At 56.1% G+C, this 20,646-nt stretch overlaps 7 protein-coding genes across 7 annotated transcripts; 6 read left to right on the top strand and 1 right to left on the bottom strand.

Annotated features, from left to right (window-relative positions):
• Window positions 1–66: 66 nt before the first annotated feature.
• C8Q71DRAFT_764711 (uncharacterized protein) lies at window positions 67–1,070 on the top strand. The gene is made up of 2 exons (XM_047924078.1): window positions 67–620; window positions 677–1,070. Exons 1-2 carry the CDS (start codon window positions 259–261, stop codon window positions 726–728), a joined length of 414 nt encoding a protein of 137 aa, XP_047777653.1. The 5' UTR covers window positions 67–258; the 3' UTR covers window positions 729–1,070.
• A 438-nt stretch (window positions 1,071–1,508) lies between these two features.
• Window positions 1,509–2,544, top strand: C8Q71DRAFT_109189 (uncharacterized protein). The gene is made up of 2 exons (XM_047916313.1): window positions 1,509–1,883; window positions 1,965–2,544. Exons 1-2 carry the CDS (start codon window positions 1,653–1,655, stop codon window positions 2,358–2,360), a joined length of 627 nt encoding a protein of 208 aa, XP_047777652.1. The 5' UTR covers window positions 1,509–1,652; the 3' UTR covers window positions 2,361–2,544.
• A 186-nt stretch (window positions 2,545–2,730) lies between these two features.
• C8Q71DRAFT_109175 (uncharacterized protein) lies at window positions 2,731–3,985 on the top strand. Its single transcript, XM_047916312.1, has 4 exons — window positions 2,731–2,951; window positions 3,014–3,095; window positions 3,154–3,206; window positions 3,281–3,985. The coding sequence occupies exons 1-4, from the start codon at window positions 2,809–2,811 to the stop codon at window positions 3,750–3,752; spliced, it is 750 nt and encodes a 249-aa protein (XP_047777651.1). The 5' UTR covers window positions 2,731–2,808; the 3' UTR covers window positions 3,753–3,985.
• Window positions 3,986–6,478: 2,493 nt separating this feature from the next.
• Window positions 6,479–7,591, top strand: C8Q71DRAFT_908394 (uncharacterized protein). Its single transcript, XM_047928994.1, has 3 exons — window positions 6,479–6,677; window positions 6,739–7,193; window positions 7,244–7,591. Exons 1-2 carry the CDS (start codon window positions 6,637–6,639, stop codon window positions 7,169–7,171), a joined length of 474 nt encoding a protein of 157 aa, XP_047777650.1. The 5' UTR covers window positions 6,479–6,636; the 3' UTR covers window positions 7,172–7,193; window positions 7,244–7,591.
• A 156-nt stretch (window positions 7,592–7,747) lies between these two features.
• C8Q71DRAFT_109082 (uncharacterized protein) lies at window positions 7,748–8,889 on the bottom strand. Its single transcript, XM_047916310.1, has 4 exons — window positions 8,732–8,889; window positions 8,608–8,679; window positions 8,071–8,558; window positions 7,748–8,006 (listed from the first exon to the last, which is right to left on the bottom strand). Exons 1-3 carry the CDS (start codon window positions 8,767–8,769, stop codon window positions 8,096–8,098), a joined length of 573 nt encoding a protein of 190 aa, XP_047777649.1. The 5' UTR covers window positions 8,770–8,889; the 3' UTR covers window positions 7,748–8,006; window positions 8,071–8,095.
• A 2,421-nt stretch (window positions 8,890–11,310) lies between these two features.
• C8Q71DRAFT_858866 (uncharacterized protein) lies at window positions 11,311–16,955 on the top strand (the record flags this gene model as incomplete). Its single annotated transcript, XM_047927569.1, has 12 exons — window positions 11,311–11,952; window positions 12,006–12,411; window positions 12,470–12,819; window positions 12,883–13,208; window positions 13,263–13,695; window positions 13,756–13,920; window positions 13,980–14,342; window positions 14,412–14,571; window positions 15,397–16,061; window positions 16,103–16,613; window positions 16,674–16,699; window positions 16,746–16,955. 12 exons carry the CDS (start codon window positions 11,311–11,313, stop codon window positions 16,953–16,955), a joined length of 4,257 nt encoding a protein of 1,418 aa, XP_047777648.1.
• A 1,095-nt stretch (window positions 16,956–18,050) lies between these two features.
• Window positions 18,051–19,107, top strand: C8Q71DRAFT_724568 (uncharacterized protein; the record flags this gene model as incomplete). The annotated part of the gene is made up of 4 exons (XM_047921641.1): window positions 18,051–18,614; window positions 18,674–18,722; window positions 18,843–18,904; window positions 18,973–19,107. 4 exons carry the CDS (start codon window positions 18,051–18,053, stop codon window positions 19,105–19,107), a joined length of 810 nt encoding a protein of 269 aa, XP_047777647.1.
• Between the last annotated feature and the right edge of the window lie 1,539 nt (window positions 19,108–20,646).

Here is a 20,646-nt window from a genome sequence, read left to right as displayed (position 1 = left end):
CGCGACTGATGAAGCGTGATGCAATTTTAGACTCCAATAACAAGCCAGACTTCGAGTTATCCGGTAATCCCGGCCTTATCTAGCACACGGTACGTCAGTGACTTTCGCGGGCTGGATTTTACCTTATGAAGCCGTTGTCTGAATTATCGGACTGCTCTTTTCAGCGAAAGTAATAGTGTCGCTGCGCGACATCAAAATGTGGCCCCATCCCAGGTTCATCCTGCACTCCAGCCCTGCCTTTGGGGTCCATGCGGCATCATGCTGGACGATCACCGCAGCGGAGGAATGATGCGACATCTGACGGAACACCACGAGGATGCGATTCCATGCGGAAACGCGAGCAGCGCTGGTGGCGGCCAATCCAATGCTGCATGCGCGCTGGTCTGTCAGTGGACCTTGAACGGCGAACCCTGTCCGAGCGCGCATGTTTATCATACGGTCCGTACGCTTGCCCGCCATATATCGTCTCGACATTTGGGCGTCGGGCGGGCGACATGCGAGTTCTGCGAGATCGAATTTAGTAGGAAAGATGCTTTAAGGCGGCACCAGACGGCGACCTGTCCTCGCCATCCAGGCTATTCTGGCGGGCAGTCCGGCGGCCCCTTGCGCCGAACCAGACGGTCGGCCGATTCATTTCTACCAACTGAAGGCATAGCTAATCTCGAATCATTTGCAGGCGTCACTGCAAGGCGAACGCGACTCGTACCACACAGGATGCACGGGTCTGAACCCGTTATGCTCCAAGTTCAAGTACCGCGGCTCGCTCCTTGTTCGACGACACACTGTGTTGCTTCATCTAACGGTCTTCTCAAGCTTCACCACTCACGACACATCTGTACACTCGTCCCTCTATTGTTCAACAATCTATGTGCCATATCACCCGGGTATGATCTAACTTATTGTCGGTCATCTGCCTATCGCTCTGTCCTCTGTACATTGCATTGTGTTCGGTGTATGAGACGTTTTCCGTGTTACCCGTCATGTCCACTTAGTAGCGCTAACATATGACTTACATTTCCCATCTTATGTCCGACTCTACTATCACTTATGAAATGATGGCTACAAGCAACCATTATGTATTATGTAATGTCGATTGCATTCAGACGTCGACGCGGCGTGTAACAGTGCAGCCTTGTCCGAGTCCATCGTGGACGTCTAACACTCGACTCTCATTGGACCCAGGTCTCAGGCCAAGGATCCGGCAAGACGAACAGACTGTATATGGCTGGCGCGGCGATTCGCGGGATAAGTATGACATGCGTAAAGAGCGGATATTAGTAATTACCCGGCGGTGGCTGGCCTCAGGCCTGGCCACTGTGGCAGTGGTTCGGCGCCGGGCGATGCAGTTGCGAGTCTTTCGTTAACAGTGTCCTTGACACACGACCGACCGTTTCCCTCATGCAAATGAATGGGACGGAGAGCCACTTGGTATCAACGTCGCACTGGTAGGTCACTGCGTTGTCGTCGTCTCAATACCTCGCTCCGAGTCATTCCATAGAACTACTAGCGGCCGGAAGGCACCAGCACTGGTCAAGCGGCTCATAGCCATGACTGGACTATGTTGACAGTGACCCCAGTGTATTCAACGGAACACTCCGACCGTTCATTCACCACTCTATCACCATTCAAATTTGGGCTGCTTCCGAGTCTGCATGCTGTTCTACGCACTTCGGACTGTCTTGGGCCCCGAACTTCTCCACCACCGCCCAGGACACCGCAGTCTTCCTGTGCTACTGGGCTGCCAACGCTGCAGTATTACGTGGCTATGCGGGGGAAACCATACCCAGTGTATGGCTTCGTGGCAGTGGCACGCCGTTGGCAAGAGGAGCATGTTATGCGGCGGTGCATTTACGAGACTTCCGCTCTGCAGCGCCGATTCCCCGGTGAGTCTGCAGCATGCTGACGTTCGCGATGTCACTGAACTTTGACGTCTCTTCGCGTTGACGGCATCCGTCCACCGATAGATTAAATACCGCATGTCCGGTGTCCGCCATCTCGAGGACGACATGCCGTGTACGTTCTGCCTCGTCGAGGTGGCGACCGCGCGCGACCTGAGCCCCCTGTATCTCTCCCTTGTGTATCTGCGCGTACGATCCGGCATAACGGCAGCAGTTGGAGTTTGGTGGACTTCACGACTCGCAGGATTTCTTCTACAGCCCCCCCGATCATGCCAGCCTCATCTCCGGATCGGGCGTGCAACGGCAGTGCCCGCTTGCGTTCCAGTGGATTCGCTGAACATGCTACACAACGTTATATCTGTCTGGAAAGGCGCCCCTTCCTCAAATGGAGTGCCGATCTTGCGTGCCTTGACACATTTGGGTCCGGCCACGGAATCTCGAACGCAATATGCGATACCATAGCATTCGGTGTTCACTTGCACGCATTTCTGGCCTGGCTCTGACCACATATCAATGTAGGAATTTTTCGAGAACTCGAAGGCCGTAAGATCGCCGTGTCCATGCCACTGGCACCCGCTACACGGCACGTTACTCCAGATTATGCGGTTAGCCCCGTGGCTATTGTGTCAAGGGCAGCTCGCGGACCTAATCGAATCCGCGTCCACCCTCCCGCTTGTAGCGTGCCTGGTGGACTGGGGAGCATGCAGGTCGCGCCCCGACCTTGCTTACCGGTTCGTCCAGTCTATACGATGTTTATACGACATCAAAACCACCTCGTGTTGAACGTGTGCAAGCCAGTGACATCAGTTCTCACTTGTCTATAAATCATGTAGGTCGACGGCGCAGCCTCTCGCTATCTCGCTCGTTTCTCACCTTAGTCTTTCTTTTATCCTGCCGTCTCGTTACAAAGATGGCTCCATATCGACAGCGATACGATCATGCTGCTGGCGCGCCTGCGCGGAAGCCATACACACTCCTCGGACGCCTACCTATGACCGTGACGGGAACAGCCAGCCGCCAGGGTGCCGTACTAGATGCTGTCTGCCACAAAGAGTAAGAACTTGTTCACTGTGATAATCGTAGATTTGGCAGTCTCACGGACGCTGTCATCACAGACTAGTATCGCTAGCGCACACTGATCCTGAGAAGGTGTGGGCGCCTGAACAGCGCCTGGCTTCTCATCATCCTCAAGGCTCGGTGAGTAACTCTTGAAATTGCGGTGAGCATGCTATGTGACCTCGATTCGCATGCTCAGGCAGGCTCGACTATGCAGTACGGCCTGCGTGACAGACCTATCGTTGTAGCCTCGTACGTGTAGATTTCTTTCTGGAAACGCTCGTCACAGTCTGATTCATCCACATTCAAAACACATAACAAAATAGCACGGGTCGGCACGGGTCCCACTCTTCTCCTGGCCACCTTCCGTGCCGTTGGGGAACATGCCGCATTCCCCTCGATGACCATAGCCCTGGAGGGCTTAAACGCCACCTTCAAGCTTTCCATAATCGCGCGATTACGCCCCCAGGCGGTCTAGCCTCCAACGCTGCAGGGAAAGCGGGCGTCGGCTGGCGCCAAGCCCTCGCAACTGTGCTGACGTGCCACTGGACGTTGGACGATGGCCATACCTGCGAACAAGAGTACAAGACGCTGCTCACGCTAGCGCGCCACATCTCGACTTGTCATTGCAAGTATGGGAGAAGAATTTGCGGTTGGTGCAAGAAGACGTTCAGTCGAGGAGACGCCTTGACGCGTCACCAACAAACTAGCTGCCCCACGCCCCCGGCGCGTAGCCTGGGAGGCGATGTCGGCCGGCTTGGAGGTTTCGACTCGGGTCCCCTTCCTCCGTGCGAGTAGTACATGGATCTCAGGAGCTTCTCTGTGGTTCAGGGGTTGCACAGTAGTGGGAATGCTGTGCGGGGCAGCTAAAGACACTGGACGTGCGGTGAGAATGCGCCCCTTGAGAACGGATACTCAGGCTGGGCCTGTTTAGAATCCTTCTATGTGAGATCTGAATTATTGTGACTGACACACTGGCGTCTCGAATGGTGACATGTAGTACTGCCTCCCCCCTTGCTTTTCCCGATCTATCGTGCCGACGATGTATTATCCCTTGAACATGCCCTGGTTGAGGTTCTTGCTCGGTCGGAGGGTCTGGCGCTGCGATCCTGAGAGGCACTGTCAGTGCCAGTACAGTGTCCGGAGCGACCGCGCGCTATACCTGTATGTATGAGATGAACTTACACCGCATCGTGTGCGGCGTCACTGGCAGCATCGGAAGTCACGTAACGTCCGCCTCAACCTTGTCGAACGCACGTTACTGCTACATATCGGCAGGTATCACGCTAGAGATCCCGTTGTGTTGATTTGGTCGACTCGGGAGTCTAGTAAAGAGACGGCGCCGGATGACTTTGAGTCGAAGCATTACAAAATATTCTAGAAGAACGGAGACTATTGTTCCAATCTCATCAGGGTTTTGTTTTTGCTGATTGAGAAGGACGAGGCTCGTGTTCGCTTTTAATGTCATGGAGGGCCGGGCTGGATAGAATCGATACAGTCATCACCAAGTCATCACCCTGCACATTCGGTCCATTCATCGCGATCTCATACATCCCGCTAGACAAGTTCAATGATTGGCCCGTTGGTACGACATGGAGCCGGCGCCACTCAAGTGCTTGATCACCTTCGGCGCCTTTCCTCCGATTCTGGCTTGACTCCGACTTCCACGATGTCTCAGTCTGGCAGAGTCTGCGTCCACGATCCTCGTGTCCACGGACGCGAGCTTGCCTCGCCTTGGTTCACTGTGGGCAACAGCGCAAAAATCTCATCTCAAGCACTGATCGACGTTCACATCCATCGCGGGAAATCCAGACGACTGAAACGATGTTCGATCGATCTCAACACGTTATGTCCTACCCATGCTAGAAACGCGTACTAGTGTGGCGAGCTCATGCCAGTACATCGAGAAAAAACTATGTGATACCTGACGGCAGCGTTATTAGTGCGTAGAGCTTATCAGTGTTGATGGACTCATGTCGCTGAAAGTGCTCGCTGACGATGTCTTTTGCCCCTTCGATAGCTTTCAGGCTAGGTTGCCATGTCGGTCTCTCAAGTGAATGCGTTTGGAGGACGTGCTGTGTAAGGACGGCCGGCAAAGTATGCAAACGGAGATCGGGCCATCGCTGTCGGTGCGTTTCGTCTTCACCCACATGATGAGAGTGTTGCTGCTCGGATTGCAAACTGCTTAACTTGCCGCCATAGGACAGACGGCTTTGCAATACAGCGGATCAGATAAGCTGTGGTGATGCGTTCTACAATTGGCATTCTGCCAGTGGGCTTTGCGTGGTACTGGCAGTAGTCAGTCCCGTCTACTTACCTGCCACAGTCTGGTGCCGTGAATTCCGAGTCTGGGTTCCGGCCAGTAGCCCGATCAGACCCTACCGGGCTGTTCTGTGAGCTCTTCAAGTTTATGACGGCCATTGACATCGCTGTCGATGTGGGCCGTGATCTATAGGCGCGTTTGTGGTATGACTTGTATCGAACTCGTCAAACGCGTCAAACGTTTGTCTTCCTTATTTCGCGAGTCCGCGCGCCCTATGGCCCGTCGGGCACGGAAAGTGTCCGTCATATTGATGATGACATAGAACGACGTGCGCCTTTATGATTGAGCGCCATGCCTGGTGCCTGGGTACTGGGATCCTCTCGTTGCGCGCACACTATGGTTGTCGGGCCGGACGCGTAGCAGATGTTGGGACTAGAAGATGCGCAATACTTCCTGTAGCATCTGCATTGCAATCCTCCAACGCAAGCAGGCTCTCCGCGGGACTCCCACGGCGGCTCTGAGAAATTGACTATTGCATATCGTAGCATGGGAATCTCTGGCATCATGTGTCCCGGGGTATGGCTTCTACTCTTTCCGAACATTCCTGTCACTGATCTACTGCTCAGGCTTTCTCACGTCAAGAGCTCTACTATCGCGGGCCCGATAATTATGCTCTCGTGGGGTGATACCGCGGCGAACTGTCTTCTTCGAGCACACGCGGGATCCCCCTGAATGGCTGCGGAATGAGCCTCTTATGTCCGTGGGCGTTACCGAGGCTCAATTGGGATCTCATTTGGCTCTGTTGTTGTCCATACGCGAACGCTGACCAGGCAAAGAATCAGGTTCCAACATTGTCGCGTCTTCGACGAAGCAGAGTAATATCCAACGTTTTCACCGGTGACCCACGATCCGCTGTCAGATCCTCGGGCGGCCTTTCAGATGCGGGAGGCAACGTGAGCGTCGTGTCTTCGGCCCGCGGGGCCAGCACCATAGTAGACCGGGATACGACATCGTGCTATGCCGCTGCCGGTTCGCTGTGCAGGCTAGATTCCCGACCACCGTAGTGGGCCCTTCTGCGCTCTCATGGGCTCCTCCACGAGGGGTGACTTATGTTATGTGGCCGTACGATCAGATAGGATGCATACGTTATCGTCTCAGTGGCGTAATCCCTTACTACTGAAGACCACATACGATCCACCTCGTGACGCTTGAGGACGAATATATAGCGGGCGCGTCTGTACGCTGAGGCTCATCCCCTCCTCTCCCCTTTCGTTCTACGAGGGACTTCCCGTGGTCATTTCTCTTTTCCTCTTTTGTTCTTCTATTATATCTGTAGTTCATACCCCTAATTCGCCTTCCGTGCATCCAACGCTGCAGCCGCCTTATTTCACGGCCTCGCCCTTGCCTCCTACTACGTATATGTCCTCTTATAACTTCCATCAGTACGGATATCAGACATAGTGAGTCTTTCAGGCTCATGAAGGTATTACCACGCTGACTTTCATTTGATCGATACTTCAGTGGAGCGGGAAACAGCAACGGCGTTCCTGTCCATCCCTACTACATGCCACCTCAACCTCAGGCTGCAGCACCCGGGCCGGTAGCACCCCAGCCCCTCGCATTGTGCCGATGGGGCCACTGCGGCGTCCCCCTCGACGACGTCACCGGCCCCGGGATCAAACGACACCTCCAGCAGTACCACGCCGCTGACATGCCGCCCAAGAGCAGCTCTGGGCAGTCGCAAGGCAGCTCGGAGTGTCGGTGGGACGACGGCGCGGGCACCTGCCAGACGGAGTGCCGGAGCGCGGTCGCGCACGGGAGGCACATCTCGACGGTGCACCTCGGTCAGGGCAGGAAGGTCTGCACGTTCTGCAGCAAGAACTTTAGTAGGAAGGACGCGTTGAAGCGGCACCAGGAACAGTACTGCCCTGTCTTGCAGGGGTACTATGCTTGAGGTCGCCAGCCGGCTCACGCATGTGAGTGGACTCTTCTATGCCTGTGGGCCCATATTGATGACAACTTGCAGGTCCCTTTAGCACAGGATGCTAGCGCAAGGTCGTCCAGGCGACGACACCTGCTCACGGAAGCCTTCGAGCATGCCCGTGGACCACGCACGGTCGTGGTTCGGCATACTCCTTCAATATTTCAATGTTCAAGTTACCCCTGTCTTACATCGCCTTTAATGACCATTACTACCTTACTTTACTCATCGTACACCACATCCATCGGACCACACTCATTCTAGATCTGCACTAATCGGTACTATACCTTATGACATCTATGTAGCCTTCTAGTGTTTCATCTGTAGGATACGTTCAGCATGCATGCCCGAGAATCACAATATCACCACAGCCCCTCAGGGCTTCAGGCCTCAGGACTGCGCCTCAAGTCTTCTATGTGGCCGTCACGGCCCTCCAAAGTCGACGATACTTCTGTGTCCGCCGTGAGTGCTGTGCTACAGGTATGACATAGCCTTGAGCGTCGCATCACTCTGGATCCAGCGGGAAGTCTAGACGGCAATACACAAAGGGCTGTGCAGTGAACTTAAGGACATCTTCGATGTGGCGAAGCGACAGCTGCTCATTGTGATGAAGTTCGAATAGTCGTCAAGCACTCGTTAAAAATACATCAGAGTAGTGACTGGGATCAGGCGTATGCCACTCTAGGTACTTATACGGGGGAAAGAAGTCAGTGTGCGCATGAAGGGTGACTCTATTGGCGAGTAGAAGTTCATACGGGCATCGAGCGTCCAACGCCCTGGGTCGTCAGACCCGCTGGCGGCAGGAGTGCTACGGGAGGAAGGTATGTCAATGAGAAGCGGGTTGTCGATCAAATCAGCTAGGGCCTACCTACCAGAATTTGGTGCAGGACCTCCGATCTAGAGCGGCGGGCCATTGGCCTTGCGGCACGACGATTGGATGTGCCTGTTGAGCGCGTCCTTGCGGCTCATCGGCATCCCGCAATGCGGGCACTTCTCAGCGGACGACTTAAGATGAACCGCGGCGATGTGCCTCGTGAGTGTGACCTCGCTCGCGTACGGCTTCCCGCAGGGAGTTCCGTTCTCGGTATCCCACTTGCATGTGTAGGGCGGACCACCCGTCATGTCTTGGTTGTGGAACTCATGGAGGTGTCGCTTCATACCGCCCGGCGACTTGTCGTCCAGAGAGATGGTGCAGGAGCCCCAGCAGCAGGGGACCGTGTGCACGCCAGGAGGAGGATTCAAGTTCGGGGTGCCGGAGTGTAAGGAGGGGCTCGCTCCAAATTGGTCGCGGCTGAGAAGGCTAGGAGGGGGATTGTTCTGGGCGTAATGATTGGAAGGCTGGTAGTTGACCTGACGTTGGCTGTGCCTTGTTCATTCGTGCTCCGACCAAGAAGAGGAGATTGACTTACAAATTGTCGTCATTGGTAGGATGAATAGTCAAGCGACCGTTAGACACGGTGGTAGCCCCGTAGACATGTGAACTAAGAGGATTTCGAGTCAGGATCATCGTCAATATATCTGAGAGGTGCGCACTGACGAAGATGCCACTGGTTGCACACTATGGTAAGCATACGGTGGGTCGAGCCCCCAATGTTCTCGAGAACGGCCTACGTGAGCAGATCTTGCGGTCGGGTTGTCGTTATAGCGAAGGTGAGGCATAACGAGCGTGTGGGACACAAGAACGTGGTCAGTAAGCAGGGGACGAGGGTGACTCGCAGTCCGCGAGGCATGGGTATATAATGGGTCAGCCAAGTCAGGGTTATGTCACAACCCTTGTGTGGCTTGCAGCGAAGCGTATGTCACACGAATCACTATTCAATGAGCCGGTCCGTCGGTTTGAACGATCCTAATCGGCATGACAGCGCAGCAAGACTTATGGCGTAAGGAGAGGCTTCGACGCCGAGGCTGTTCGTCACATACGCCGTAAATGCAAACCAGCGAACGAGACTAAGGCCTGTGGTGGGCCTGCGGCCCGGTCTATCTTCACGGACGACTTCGCTCCCGGTCAAGCTACACAGCCAACAGACGCAGCGCCGACTGTACAGCCGCATCGAATGTCTACTCGTAATGGCTTGTATGTTGTCAACGCCGTCCAGGATGCATGCGGATCATGGAAACACGCACGATTGAAGAACGAATGCAAGTGCCTTCTCCCGCCGGTCCGACAGTCACATCACAGCCTCCGTTGGGCTTTCCGGTGCGGCATGCATAGCCACAGCCCCACAGAGCGTCGATGAACGGACACCGCGAAGTTCATATGAAGAGCTTCTCAGCTTCTAGCACCCATGACAATACGACGACAAGTAAGTCAGAGCATCAACGGAGAGTGTATGTCCGACGCGTGCAGGACGCGTGTTCCCCGGTCAACTGCCACTGTCCGTGACTCGGGATTCGCAGCCATAATTCAAGTTGATCACACTGGCGAGGCTGTTTGTACGCGTCCATTTGGTGTAGTATTCCATGCCTTCTCATTCCCAGTACTGCATGTCAAATCCACAAGGTAAGCTTGGGTAGAAGCTCGGATTCGTGAGGAGCACCTTTAATGACTCGGGGGTGGCAGGCACGTTGTGATAGTTAGATAGAGAAGGTATAGGTCGTCCATCGATGAAAGCACAGGGGGTTGTGGGGTGGCAGAGGTATGACGGTCGTTATCGCGGAAAAATACTTACAGTGAAAACTTAGTCGCCGGGTAACACTTACTACTTAGTCACTCACTAAGACTTACAATGAGGCTGTATTGAGCATTTCATTTCGTACGATCTCGGCTTACATTGATCGCTTGTCGCAGATGCTGTACTTAGGCACAGTGGTGTATCGTACTGCCGACACTTACGATTCTCCAATGTACTTGGACTTCGGTTCAAGAATGTGCTGAGGTCGCTTGCACTCGCAGATCGCCTTGGTAAGCTTCTTAGAAGATCCGAGGCAACTTACTGAGCTCGATTGCAGGTTCTCGTTCATGTGCCGACGAGTAACTTGGGTTGAAACACCTTAGGTGTGTCGCAGCATACACGAGGCCCCAAATACTTACTGTTTTCGCTCAGAACTTGCCGACCTCTGGTCAGGCTTGGCACTCGTTAACTTAGCGAAGCTGCTGCGAACTTAGCGAAGATACACGAGGTCAGTTTACGATCACCACCTGTACGAGCCACCTTTGCCCAGTACTTACAGCACTTCCCCTTGTCGCACGACACTCGGCCGACTGTTCGTCCTCGCATCTGCAGCACATCGACAGTACCTGTTACAGTCTCTCTCGTCGTTGTCTAGTCAGGAGTCGTTGTCGTGTGGTTGCTCATTTCCCACCACCTCCTGCTGCTCATCGTTGGTCGTTCTTCACCGTCAAATCGCTCATTGTCGGTCACTGGTCGTCGTTCGGTCAGCCTTTGTTTTCTGGTAAGTGTGCAGTCGCTCATGGGCCCTATGTTTCATTCTCACCTATTTACTCTCGTTCAGTCGTTCTTCGTCGTTTCGTCAGTCGGCAGGCTCTCGCCATTGTGGAGTCGTTCTTCATCGGTTAGCCTGTGTCGTTCGGTGAGTCTCCAGTTCCCAGTCGCTTATGGATTCTGTATTGATCGCTGCTTCCTCCCTGTCAGTCATCCTTCGTCGTTTCGTCACTCGTCGGGCTCTCGCCATCGTCGAGTCGTTCTTCATCGGTCAGCCTGTGTTGTTCGGTGAGTCTCCAGCTCCCAGTCGCTTATGGATTCGGTATTGATCACTGCTTCCTCCCTGTCAGTCATCCTTCGTCGTTTCGCCACTCGTCGGGCTCTCGCCATCGTCGAGTCGTTCTTCATTGGTTAGCCTCTAATCTTTGTCAGCTCCTCTCCATTAATTGGCCAGTCTTCGTTGTTCTGCTGGTGGTTCATTGTCATTGATTTGCTTTACTTTAGTCGCTCCACATCATACAGTCAATCTTTGTTGGCTGTTCTTCTTCAGTCATCGTAAATGTGAGTCCAATGTTCTCTGACCGAATGTGGGATGGCCCTGACAATTATCTTGTGGCTTTGGCAGCCTTCAGTCGCTTCATTTATCGCCAACAATAACATATACTACTCGGTGAGTAAGCGTTGTCCTTCAGGCACCTCGTTGTGACACTCATGACTGTACTCAGCATCATGAATAATCGCAACATTCGTGGAGTCCCCAATGGCTCTCCCCAAGCTCCTTCGCAGTTACCTAATGCTGCTCAGGTCGACCTCTCGCAGTGCTCTCCAGCCCAGATTGATCATATTCTTAGCTATCTCAGCCAGGCGACTATCTCTTCAGAGCAACCTGCTGCCAGCGATCACCCTCCTGCTGGCAGCCAGCTAGCTGTCGTTGCACCTCCAGTCACTCGATATCAAAGCCGTCGTAGCACTGTTCCTGTTGCATCATCGTCAGCCCTTAGTATCCCGACAGCCTCTTCGTCGTCGCATCCAGTCTCATTGGGGCAGCCATCCCTCGGCTTCCCCGCTGCTCTTGTGGCAGGATCTACTGCTGCTCCCTCGCTTACTCAACCGTTCCTTGGTTTCAATGCAACCCAGGCACCAGGCACGTCACAGCGAGTGAACGTCGCGAGGCGCGCATCTGCAGCTCGCACCTTAGGTCCAGCTAGCTCGAGTCGTGGGCAGCGACAGACACGATCAGTGGCTTCAAGCTCCCGATCGCGACAGAGCCAGGCCTCTGCTGCACCACCTGGGACACAGCAAGAGGTCGCCCAGCAGTGCCTGACGAACGATGGGTGCTTGAGCATCCTCGCTCATATTTATCCACCGAACGTAAGTGTTGTTCTTGTCCTTGTATGACAATGTCTGACTTGCAAGTCTGATAGATCGACGAGGATGCCTCAACTTTGCTCCCTCTGTTCCAGTTCCATTACTCGTCGATGTTCGATATGCTCAACTCTATCGGCCTTGCACGAAGATACGAGTGCACCTTCGAGACATCTGTTGTCAGTCTCATCGAACAGATCATCACCGACCTCAGGAACTCGCAGTTTCGGTACGAGTTTGTGCAGGAGCCAGGCCAGTTGCAGCATCGCCATGAGCACCTGGAGGTGCAGCTTCTCGGTCTTCATAACAAGGGCACCCCGAGTGCTCGGGATGGACATTCGTACCTTCGCCGACACCCGATCTCACCAGAGATGACTGTCGCCAACATGGCTAATCGCTCTTATGTTCATCAATTCTGCAAACCTCGGCTGTGTATTAAGGGCAATTCCCTTGCTGTGTACTTCGGTAAGTATCTTGATCTGTCGTACAGCACACTCACATTGATGCCATGTCCTTGTATTAGTCATTGCTCGTTGCCCAGTCTCGCTGTGTCTGCCAGATGCACCACCAGGCAGTTTTCCTCGCCCACACACCTGTGTCTCGGAGCACTTCTACAATGTTCTACCTCGTGATAACATGAACCCAGGGCTCGTGCCCGAGGTTCACGGGGTTCATTGCGAGTCGTGTATCGTAGATTCGAGTGCTGCTGACGAGGAGGTTGAAGAAGTCCTAGGCCCAACTCCTCCCACGAGCCCAAGGCTGGGCATGTTTATGATCGACGACTCTCCTCCAGCATTATCACAGTTCCGACCTTCGCGAGCAGAACAGAATCGTCTCCCTCGGGTTGCAAGCGAAGAAACACCAGATCGCCTGGTAAGCTGATCCTCTGTGTCCCATGTTCTCGATTCTCACCTCGAAATGCTACCTCCCTTGAAGCCATCGTTGTACCACAGCCATCGGCTTCGGCGAGAAGGCACACAGCCTAGCTTTTTCCTTTCGCTGGTACCTCCTCGTCTGCCCTGGTCGGTTCCATTTGAGCCATCCCTGGGGCCATACAGCCCTGCCCGGCCATGCCAGTCGCTCGCAGAGTTCAGGAATGCTGTCTTCGGGGCTGCTTGTTCTGGCGACGAAGCCCCTCCTGACCTGCAAGTCCAGGGCACTGATACATCGCACTGTGCAGTTGTCTTCGAGGACATGCTCGGTCAGGCTGCAGCTGGCCATGATTTCTCAGAAATCCTCTCTAAAGATCGTTCATTCCGAGTGTAAGTCGTCCATCGAGCGATTGAACCTCTGACTGATCATCACTCTTCGAACAGGGTACAGGCTCTTTCAGATGGGCACTCGATTACAGTATCCTCAGGAGATGGCTTGGAACGACAGACTATCACGATCCTACTCGCCGGCTTCAAACAATATCTGTCGTCGTTTTTCACAGCACGACTTGGCGAGAGATCACAAGTTCTCGCCTGTCCTCCCTTGCGAAGCTTTGATCAATCTCGCAGACAACGACTCGCAATTCTTGGAGCGATCACAGGGATATCTCTTGTCAATGGGCTGGCTGTCCCAGGTATCGATGGAGCTTGGCTCATCTACCTCCTGAATGGCTGCGAGTTTGCAGCGATCACGAGGGAGGTCATGGAAGCTTTCCACCCTCGTCTTGCTGCGAAAATCGTTGAGCTAGACAACATGGGCCCAACTGACGACCTCACACCACTCGCACACCATCTTGAGGTCTATGCTGGAATTGATGTGAGTCGTTGTTTGCAGAACTGGTATTTCTGGTGGCGATTCTGACGAAGTGTGCTGCAGGTCGCCCACTATGCAAATCGGGATGCCGAAAGTCATGCTGCCCTTGCCCCGATTCTGCTGTATCGAGCCTTGCTAGGAAGTGATGCTGTCGTATCGCATGCAGACACACGAGCCTTTCTTTCGGGCTTCAACCTGCCCTGTGCAAATGGTCTTACCCTGTCCAAGGTTTGTCAAGCCATATTACGATCCTTTGTAGCCTTCTGAGGCGAGATGTTTGCTTCCAGGCTGCACAGGCATTCGCTGGTGGACCGACTGCTCTCGTCATTGAAAGCTACTCGACACGAATCACTGGGTATGCCATGCTGCAAGACAGCCTCGATATCCTCGTCAAGCACTCGGTTTCGCTGCCAGTTCGTTTGATCCCAACTGCCGACTCAGGTCCCATGAAGCTCGCCGATGTTCTCAGGGGCTTCCTGAAGCGAACTGGGATCCCTTGTCGTGCATCGTTCGAGAGAAAGCGAGCTGCAGGCCTGTTTGAGTCTGAACTGGTTGAGCTGGGCGAGATTGACTCTCCGAGCTTCCGACCTCGTATGCTTGCGATTGCTGCGACAGGCTCTGATTCGATCGTCAGCAGTGAACCCATCCAGGTTCGTGCATGACATCATCCAAAGTTGTGAATATTCTCGCTTACGACCTGTATGTGTCGTCACTTTTAGATCACCTTTGTCGGTGACAACGACAGCGACTACATCTGTCCTACGAACACTCGGAGGTATTGTCTGGAGCAGGGTATCGTCAGCTGGCAGACCTGCTTCAACTCAGGAACGATCCCGACAGGGTATCTGGCCCAACTCGTACGACAGACGTATGGCTCTGGTGCCCCTGATGGACCAGCTTCGCTCATCGACGCCATAGATAGCTGGTTGCTCGAGGACATACTGACTGCGATCGCCACCCCCCATGGAGGAATCTATTGATTCCATACTATATGGCTCGCCAGGTTCACATGTATCGCTTTTTCCTGACATAACGACTCATGCCATCTTATGCTCACATGGCCTCGTACCCACTATCGCCCCTTCCTAATCTGTTCTCCCTACGATATCGCTTCATTTCACAGACACTCACTTTTAATATACCATGTTTGCTCTCGGCCGAGTGTGTTCCTCGCCTTCGTTCGGCATGCCAGGAGGATTTTCTATAACATCAGTTCACGAAATAATACGAATGTTGAGGCTGTATTGGCCAAATATGGACTGAGCACAAGTTCGTATCGCGCCACCACCACACCCGAGCTGCCTCTGCCCTCCTCTACTCACCCTCCTACACCTGTCTGGATGTCTCATCTCGCTGCTCGCTCGCGCTGGCGACTCCATCATGTTGACGTTATCGGTCTGCACAAACCTGCAGAACGTGCTTGTTCCACGGCAGTGCGTTAACGCCGTGCGCGCAGTGCGTTTGTGTAGCTAGTGCAGACTGGCAACAGCAACAACAGGGAGCCGTCGCGTCTGGCCTGGCTCACCACTTGGACGTGTCGCGCTCTTGCAGGTCGCGTCTTCGCAGACAGACAAAGCACCAAGAATGTCGCGCTCACAGCATGGTCCAACGCTCACGGATGTTCGTTCCACAATTGAGCAGCCACCGACTCCATCCAGCCCCGCTATACCTGACGTCGTTTGAGACATCCTTCCTCCGACCTAGTGGACGAGTCGCCGTTCACAGAGGAGGAAGATGTGAGTCTCCTGCCAGTGACTCCCATCACAGAGTTGAGCACCGCCGAGTCTGCGACGCCGGTACCATCGTCGCCAAGTTCCGAGTCCATCACACCGACACCGTCGACGGTCTCCCTTCCTCCGAGTGTTCCTTCGCCTACCCCTATCTCGACTGCAGTACCGCTCCCAACGGTAACGCTCTCCCGCACGGCGGTGCTCGCCGCGCTTGCTCCGCCCCCACTGCCAACCGGCGTGCTCCGGACCGACGCGTCTGCGCCCCGCGAATGCGACGCGTCGCCTCCCTTCGAACGCGCGCGCTCGCACCTGCCCACGCGCGTGCGTTTTGCGGCTGTGCCCGCCGCCCTCACTCCACCCTCGCGCGCCCGTCGAACGCACGCACCTACCGCCGTCTTTCGCGCGCACGCGCGTACGTTCCGCGTCGCCGACCCTCCTCGAACCCCGTCTCCCTCGCGCCCCGCCTTCCACGGTACCGCCTACGGATCCGCTCGAGCGAACGGCCCGCAAGTGGCGTACCGAGCTGTGCGAAACCGCACGCTCGGTACCGGTAGCCGCTCTGCCGTTCTCAGTTCAAGGCCCGAGGTCGAGCCGCCGCGCCCTCTGAGCGATGATGAGCCCGACGCGTCGGCGCGTACGGTAAGGCCTCGACAGGAGGTCACTCACCTTGGACGGCCGAGGTCCAGCGCACCCGCAAGTCCGACGTACAGGTCGCCTCGATGCGTGCAAGAGCAAACGCGGCCGACGGCCCGCGCACCGCGCACTCGAACAGCGCGACTTGCGACTGCGAGACTGTCTCGCAAGGCGCGTCGATCAGTCGACCAGCCCCAACGAGCGCGCGGGACATCCATCGCGAAGGGACGGGTAGAGAGGTTGGCAGGGAGGAGATGGCATCGGTGAGTACCTTGAACCCCCACCCTCCAGCCTCTCCTCTGCCCTCGTGCTACGCGCGCTCGCCATCTCCCATTGCTCCCGTCCACGTCGAACGCGCACGCTCGCATCCGCCGTCTCCAGCGCGCCCACTCCAGCGGTCTCCTGCGCGCTCGCACCCGCCCCTGCGCGAACGTTTTGCGGCTCTTCCCCCCGCGCTCGCCCCGCTCTCTGCGTGTCTACCCCCTACTCACGCCATCGGCTATCTCAACGGTGTCCTCCATTTCTATGAGCGCATCTGTTTTCGAGCCGCGACCCCTTGTCGGTCCCTTTATCAATTGCAGAGGACGAGGTATCTACTGAGCCTTTCCTACTCTCAAGTGATGCCTTCGCCGACCATTAGACTGGTGAGTACCATTACATGAAGTTTTGCGCACACTAAATTCGTGATAGATATCTCCGCGTGTCGTTCCTTTGCCTCCATCACCGGCTCCGAGTCTTGTACCCCCCGCTCCGACCATGAGTGTCAGCGTCACTACACCACGGGGAGATATACCATCGATCACTATGGAGACTAAACTTTCCGAGGCTCCGGGCACCATCCTGGCACACGGCGTCACCTGTCTTTTGCAATATCTCAATGACATCGATACTCAACCGTGACGGGGAGCAGAGAACCGGGAGATGGCACACAGCTTAGACAAGACAGCGGGCTCGGTTTGCCCTAGGGAACCAGTGTCGTCGATGTATCACAGCGGAGGTCCGGCCATCGGAAGTAGACTTGGACTGCGAGAAGACGGCAGGGTGCCGGTGCGCGAAACGCGAAGAGGTCGAAGAGGTCGGCGAGGACGTAGTTGTTACATACAGGCCATCCCTTCACCTTTCCTCGACGATCTCGCCTTGAGGGTCCCAGCCGCCCTCATCCGCCGCTAGCTCTGGAGCCTGACTTCGCCAGGCACGTCTTCGTGGGAAACCCACCATCGCCTGAGCGCGCGTCTCTGCACCAGCTCTGCGCGCTTGACTCTCTCTCGCAGCGATCGTCCACCTTCGTCCACATCCTTCTCTCACGCGCCTCAACGGCGGGGCGTCGCACCAAGCCCAGGCCTGCGGGCTGCGACGAACCTACCTTCACACCAGCTCGCTTGACTGGCACGCCACACGAATGCGACGCGTGCATGCGAATCGCTGAAGACGCGCGCGACTTGGTCTACCGATGGCGAAGAATCCATAGGAGGGCAGCCCAGCGCGTGTAGCATCAGCAGAGCTGCAGATCGAGTAGAAGAGCAGGGAGGAGAGGAGCAGCCATGGTGAGTAGTATCACAGCCTATAAGCCCTTCCCTCCCTCTCGTGTGCACTGCGCACGTCCACCCTCATTCGACACGCTGCGGCCTGCGAATATGACCCAATGATCACTAATCTACCTGTGTCCAGCGCGAAGACGGCCGAGACAGGGGCGAACCAGCGTGCAGAGACACGCATGCACGCCCACTCGCGGCTCTCCTATCCACGCGCCCACATGCTTGCCCTAGCATAGATCGGAGCACGGCGAGCACGTGGGAAGCCTGGCCTGCACGGTTACTTGTCGTCGTCGCTGGCTGCGACGCTCTCGACCCCGTTTTCCCACCGCCCACCCCGCCGTCGACCGTGCTGGTCTCCTTGTCTTCATCCCAGATGCTCTGACCGCCGGCGACACGCCATGATCATCGTCACCTTTGCCTTCTGGCGCCGCGTTCCTCGCTGCCATCCTTGTTTTCCTCCATGTCCCGCCCTACACCCCCCGCTGTCCCCCGGCCGCCCGTTCTCTCCATCTTCGATGAGCTGCCAAGTCCCCCTCGCTTCCGGACCTCCTCGCTACCCGCCACAGCCAGCGAGCGCCCGATATCGCCTGTGAACTCGATGGGTGCGGGCGGGGTGTCCGGGCCAGTGCCCCCGACCCCGCGCCAGGTGGATGCACAACTCGCACAGCCGCATGCACATCTGGACCGCACGATCCTGCAAGATAAGGATCTGGATCTGATCGAGTCTATGCTGTACAGCGGTGGTTCGGACGTGAGCGCGCTGCTACGCGGACGATCCCCGCTCTCGATGGCAATGCTCCGCGCTACACCCGCCCCCGCAACGACGCCTCCGCCGCTTCAGCCGCCACCACGACGACGCGGGTATACTATCGGTAGCACCCCTATGGGCGCGCGACCTAGACCCGAGACCGTTGCGGGGAACGCATATACGCATGCGAACACAAGCACGGCGGAGAGCTTCGGGCTGCGTGCGGCAGGCATGGGCATGCTATTCGCCCCGCATCCGCCCCTGCATCGAGCCTGCGTCCGGGCAGCTCCGGAAAGGGCAAACCACGGACATCGCTTTCGTCGGTCTCCTCATAGTACGCGTCCAACAAACGGCACGCATCGTCTGCGAAAGGTTCCATGAAATGTGAGTGCTCTCATCCTGTCTTTGATCGCATGGCTACGAGGCCTGACTCGGTACCGCAGCCATCACAAGGGCACTGAGAGTGATGCGCAGCCGTGCTTACACCTGAGCGTGTGTCTGGAGCTGAGCGTGTCGAAAGGGCGGTTATGATCGCACTCGGCGAAGTCGATACGGGTGTCTTCCAGGTGCGTGTGCACTCTTCTCTTTATTCGCTGGCAGTCTGTGGTCGCTGATCACACGTCTAATGTGTCAGAACTCTGGCTTATTGTGGCAAGAGCTCGACAAAGCCGGGAAGATGGAATTTGACCTCTTCTGGCGTATGCTCCTCTTGGATGCATACGCGCCCCAGATCACCAGCTCGAACGCCGACCTCTACAACGTACACTAGTACCTTCAAGTCCTGACAGCCTGCTGACGTCACCTGGCTTACGTTACGGCTCGCAGATTGGCGGACGTTCCGCAGGCAGTGCGATGTCGTCTGCGTTGGGATCCTGCACGGCCTGGCGACGGCTTCACCTGCACGTCACACACGGGGAGCTCTACCCGCAGGGCGCGCTGCGAACGGGTCGGCCGGCAGTTGGCGAGGGCGGGCCGGTGTGGGGGACCACAAGACCGGGCGGATTTCGTGAGACAGGGAGTGTTGTAGTATGTAGAGGACACTTCAGGTCTCGTCGTGTGTAGGATGGGCTGCACACCACACGGGCGCCAACATTCACGCGCATACTTCGCGCACGCAAGCCTGCTGCGTACCACTACGACACTGCTACGCTAACTACGCTCCGCCCTCCCGCAGCCGCAGTCCTCGACACGACTACGCACAAATGCGTCCCTTTCGCGCCATCAGCGTGCTCTCGCTGGGCACTTCAACTAAACCGCCTGACGTGGCGCGCTGACGAAACTTCGTCTGCGCAGCTCCCCACACTCTCCCTCGTGTGTGCGGGCAACTTGAAGCATGCGCCCGCGTCGGACACCAGCGCAACTCACAGCCAATCCGTGCACTTGACGAGTGGAACGACCCAGCAATACGGGCAGGTATGTATCGAGTTGACGGATATGGGAGCACGCGCTGGCACCGCTTTCCTCATCTGCGCGGCTGCCCGCACTCTCGTCGCACAGCCTCGAAGCTTGCTCGACGCCGCGCTGGCGAACCTTTTGCCACCACCGGCGCCCCGTGGCGATTGTCGATACGTCCGGTGGACTGTGGCGACGGGTCGAGCCCTGAGTAGTTTGTAGGACCGGCTGTGATCTTTCGCGGTCGTGGAATGAGACATGCCAGTGGGAGGGCCACATGCAGCCTCGGCGAGTGCATTGCGACCAACGACCCGGCTTTCCGCCCTCTGTGCAGTGTGCGTAGTACATGACCGCGCCGAGAGCTTCGCGACACTCACGTCGACGATCCAAGTCGACGTGTCCTGTCCAATCTTGCTCGGTAAGTGTATTTCGACTGCTGCTGACGTAGAACTCACCCCTGGCGTCCACACACCAGCTGGCACCCGAGAGCCACAAACAGACGGTGGGGCAGTACTCGGGCAGTAGGCGCAAGTATCCGTAGACACGGTGCCGGCGAGCCTTCTGCGATCACTCACGGACCTGGCCTGCGTACACCGCGTGCCTGCTCGACCGAGAAGTGGTATGTCGGTTGATCCGGTGGACAGCGGCGACGGCGGCTGAGCCAAGCCGCGGGTGGTGTGTAGGGCCAATCCTACTGGCGGGCTGAAGCCACCAAGTGCAGCCTCAGGCTCGGCAGGTCGATTGCAAACACCCACCTGCGGTGTCGGTGCCTGACCTCTATGCAGTCAATGACTGGGCTGAGAGCTTCGTGAGGCTGAATGTGTCCTGTCAAGTATCGATCGGTAAGTCAATCTCGATCACTGCTGCAGTAGAACTCACCTCATCGTCGAACAGCAGGAACACCCGACTCAATCAG

The sequence above is a fragment of the Rhodofomes roseus genome (assembly GCF_022264815.1).
Source record: "Rhodofomes roseus strain CIRM-BRFM 1785 chromosome Unknown C8Q71scaffold_13, whole genome shotgun sequence".
Classification (NCBI taxonomy): domain Eukaryota; kingdom Fungi; phylum Basidiomycota; class Agaricomycetes; order Polyporales; family Fomitopsidaceae; genus Rhodofomes; species Rhodofomes roseus.
Note: the sequence above shows the minus strand (reverse complement) of the source record. Positions and strands in the feature narration are given on the sequence as shown.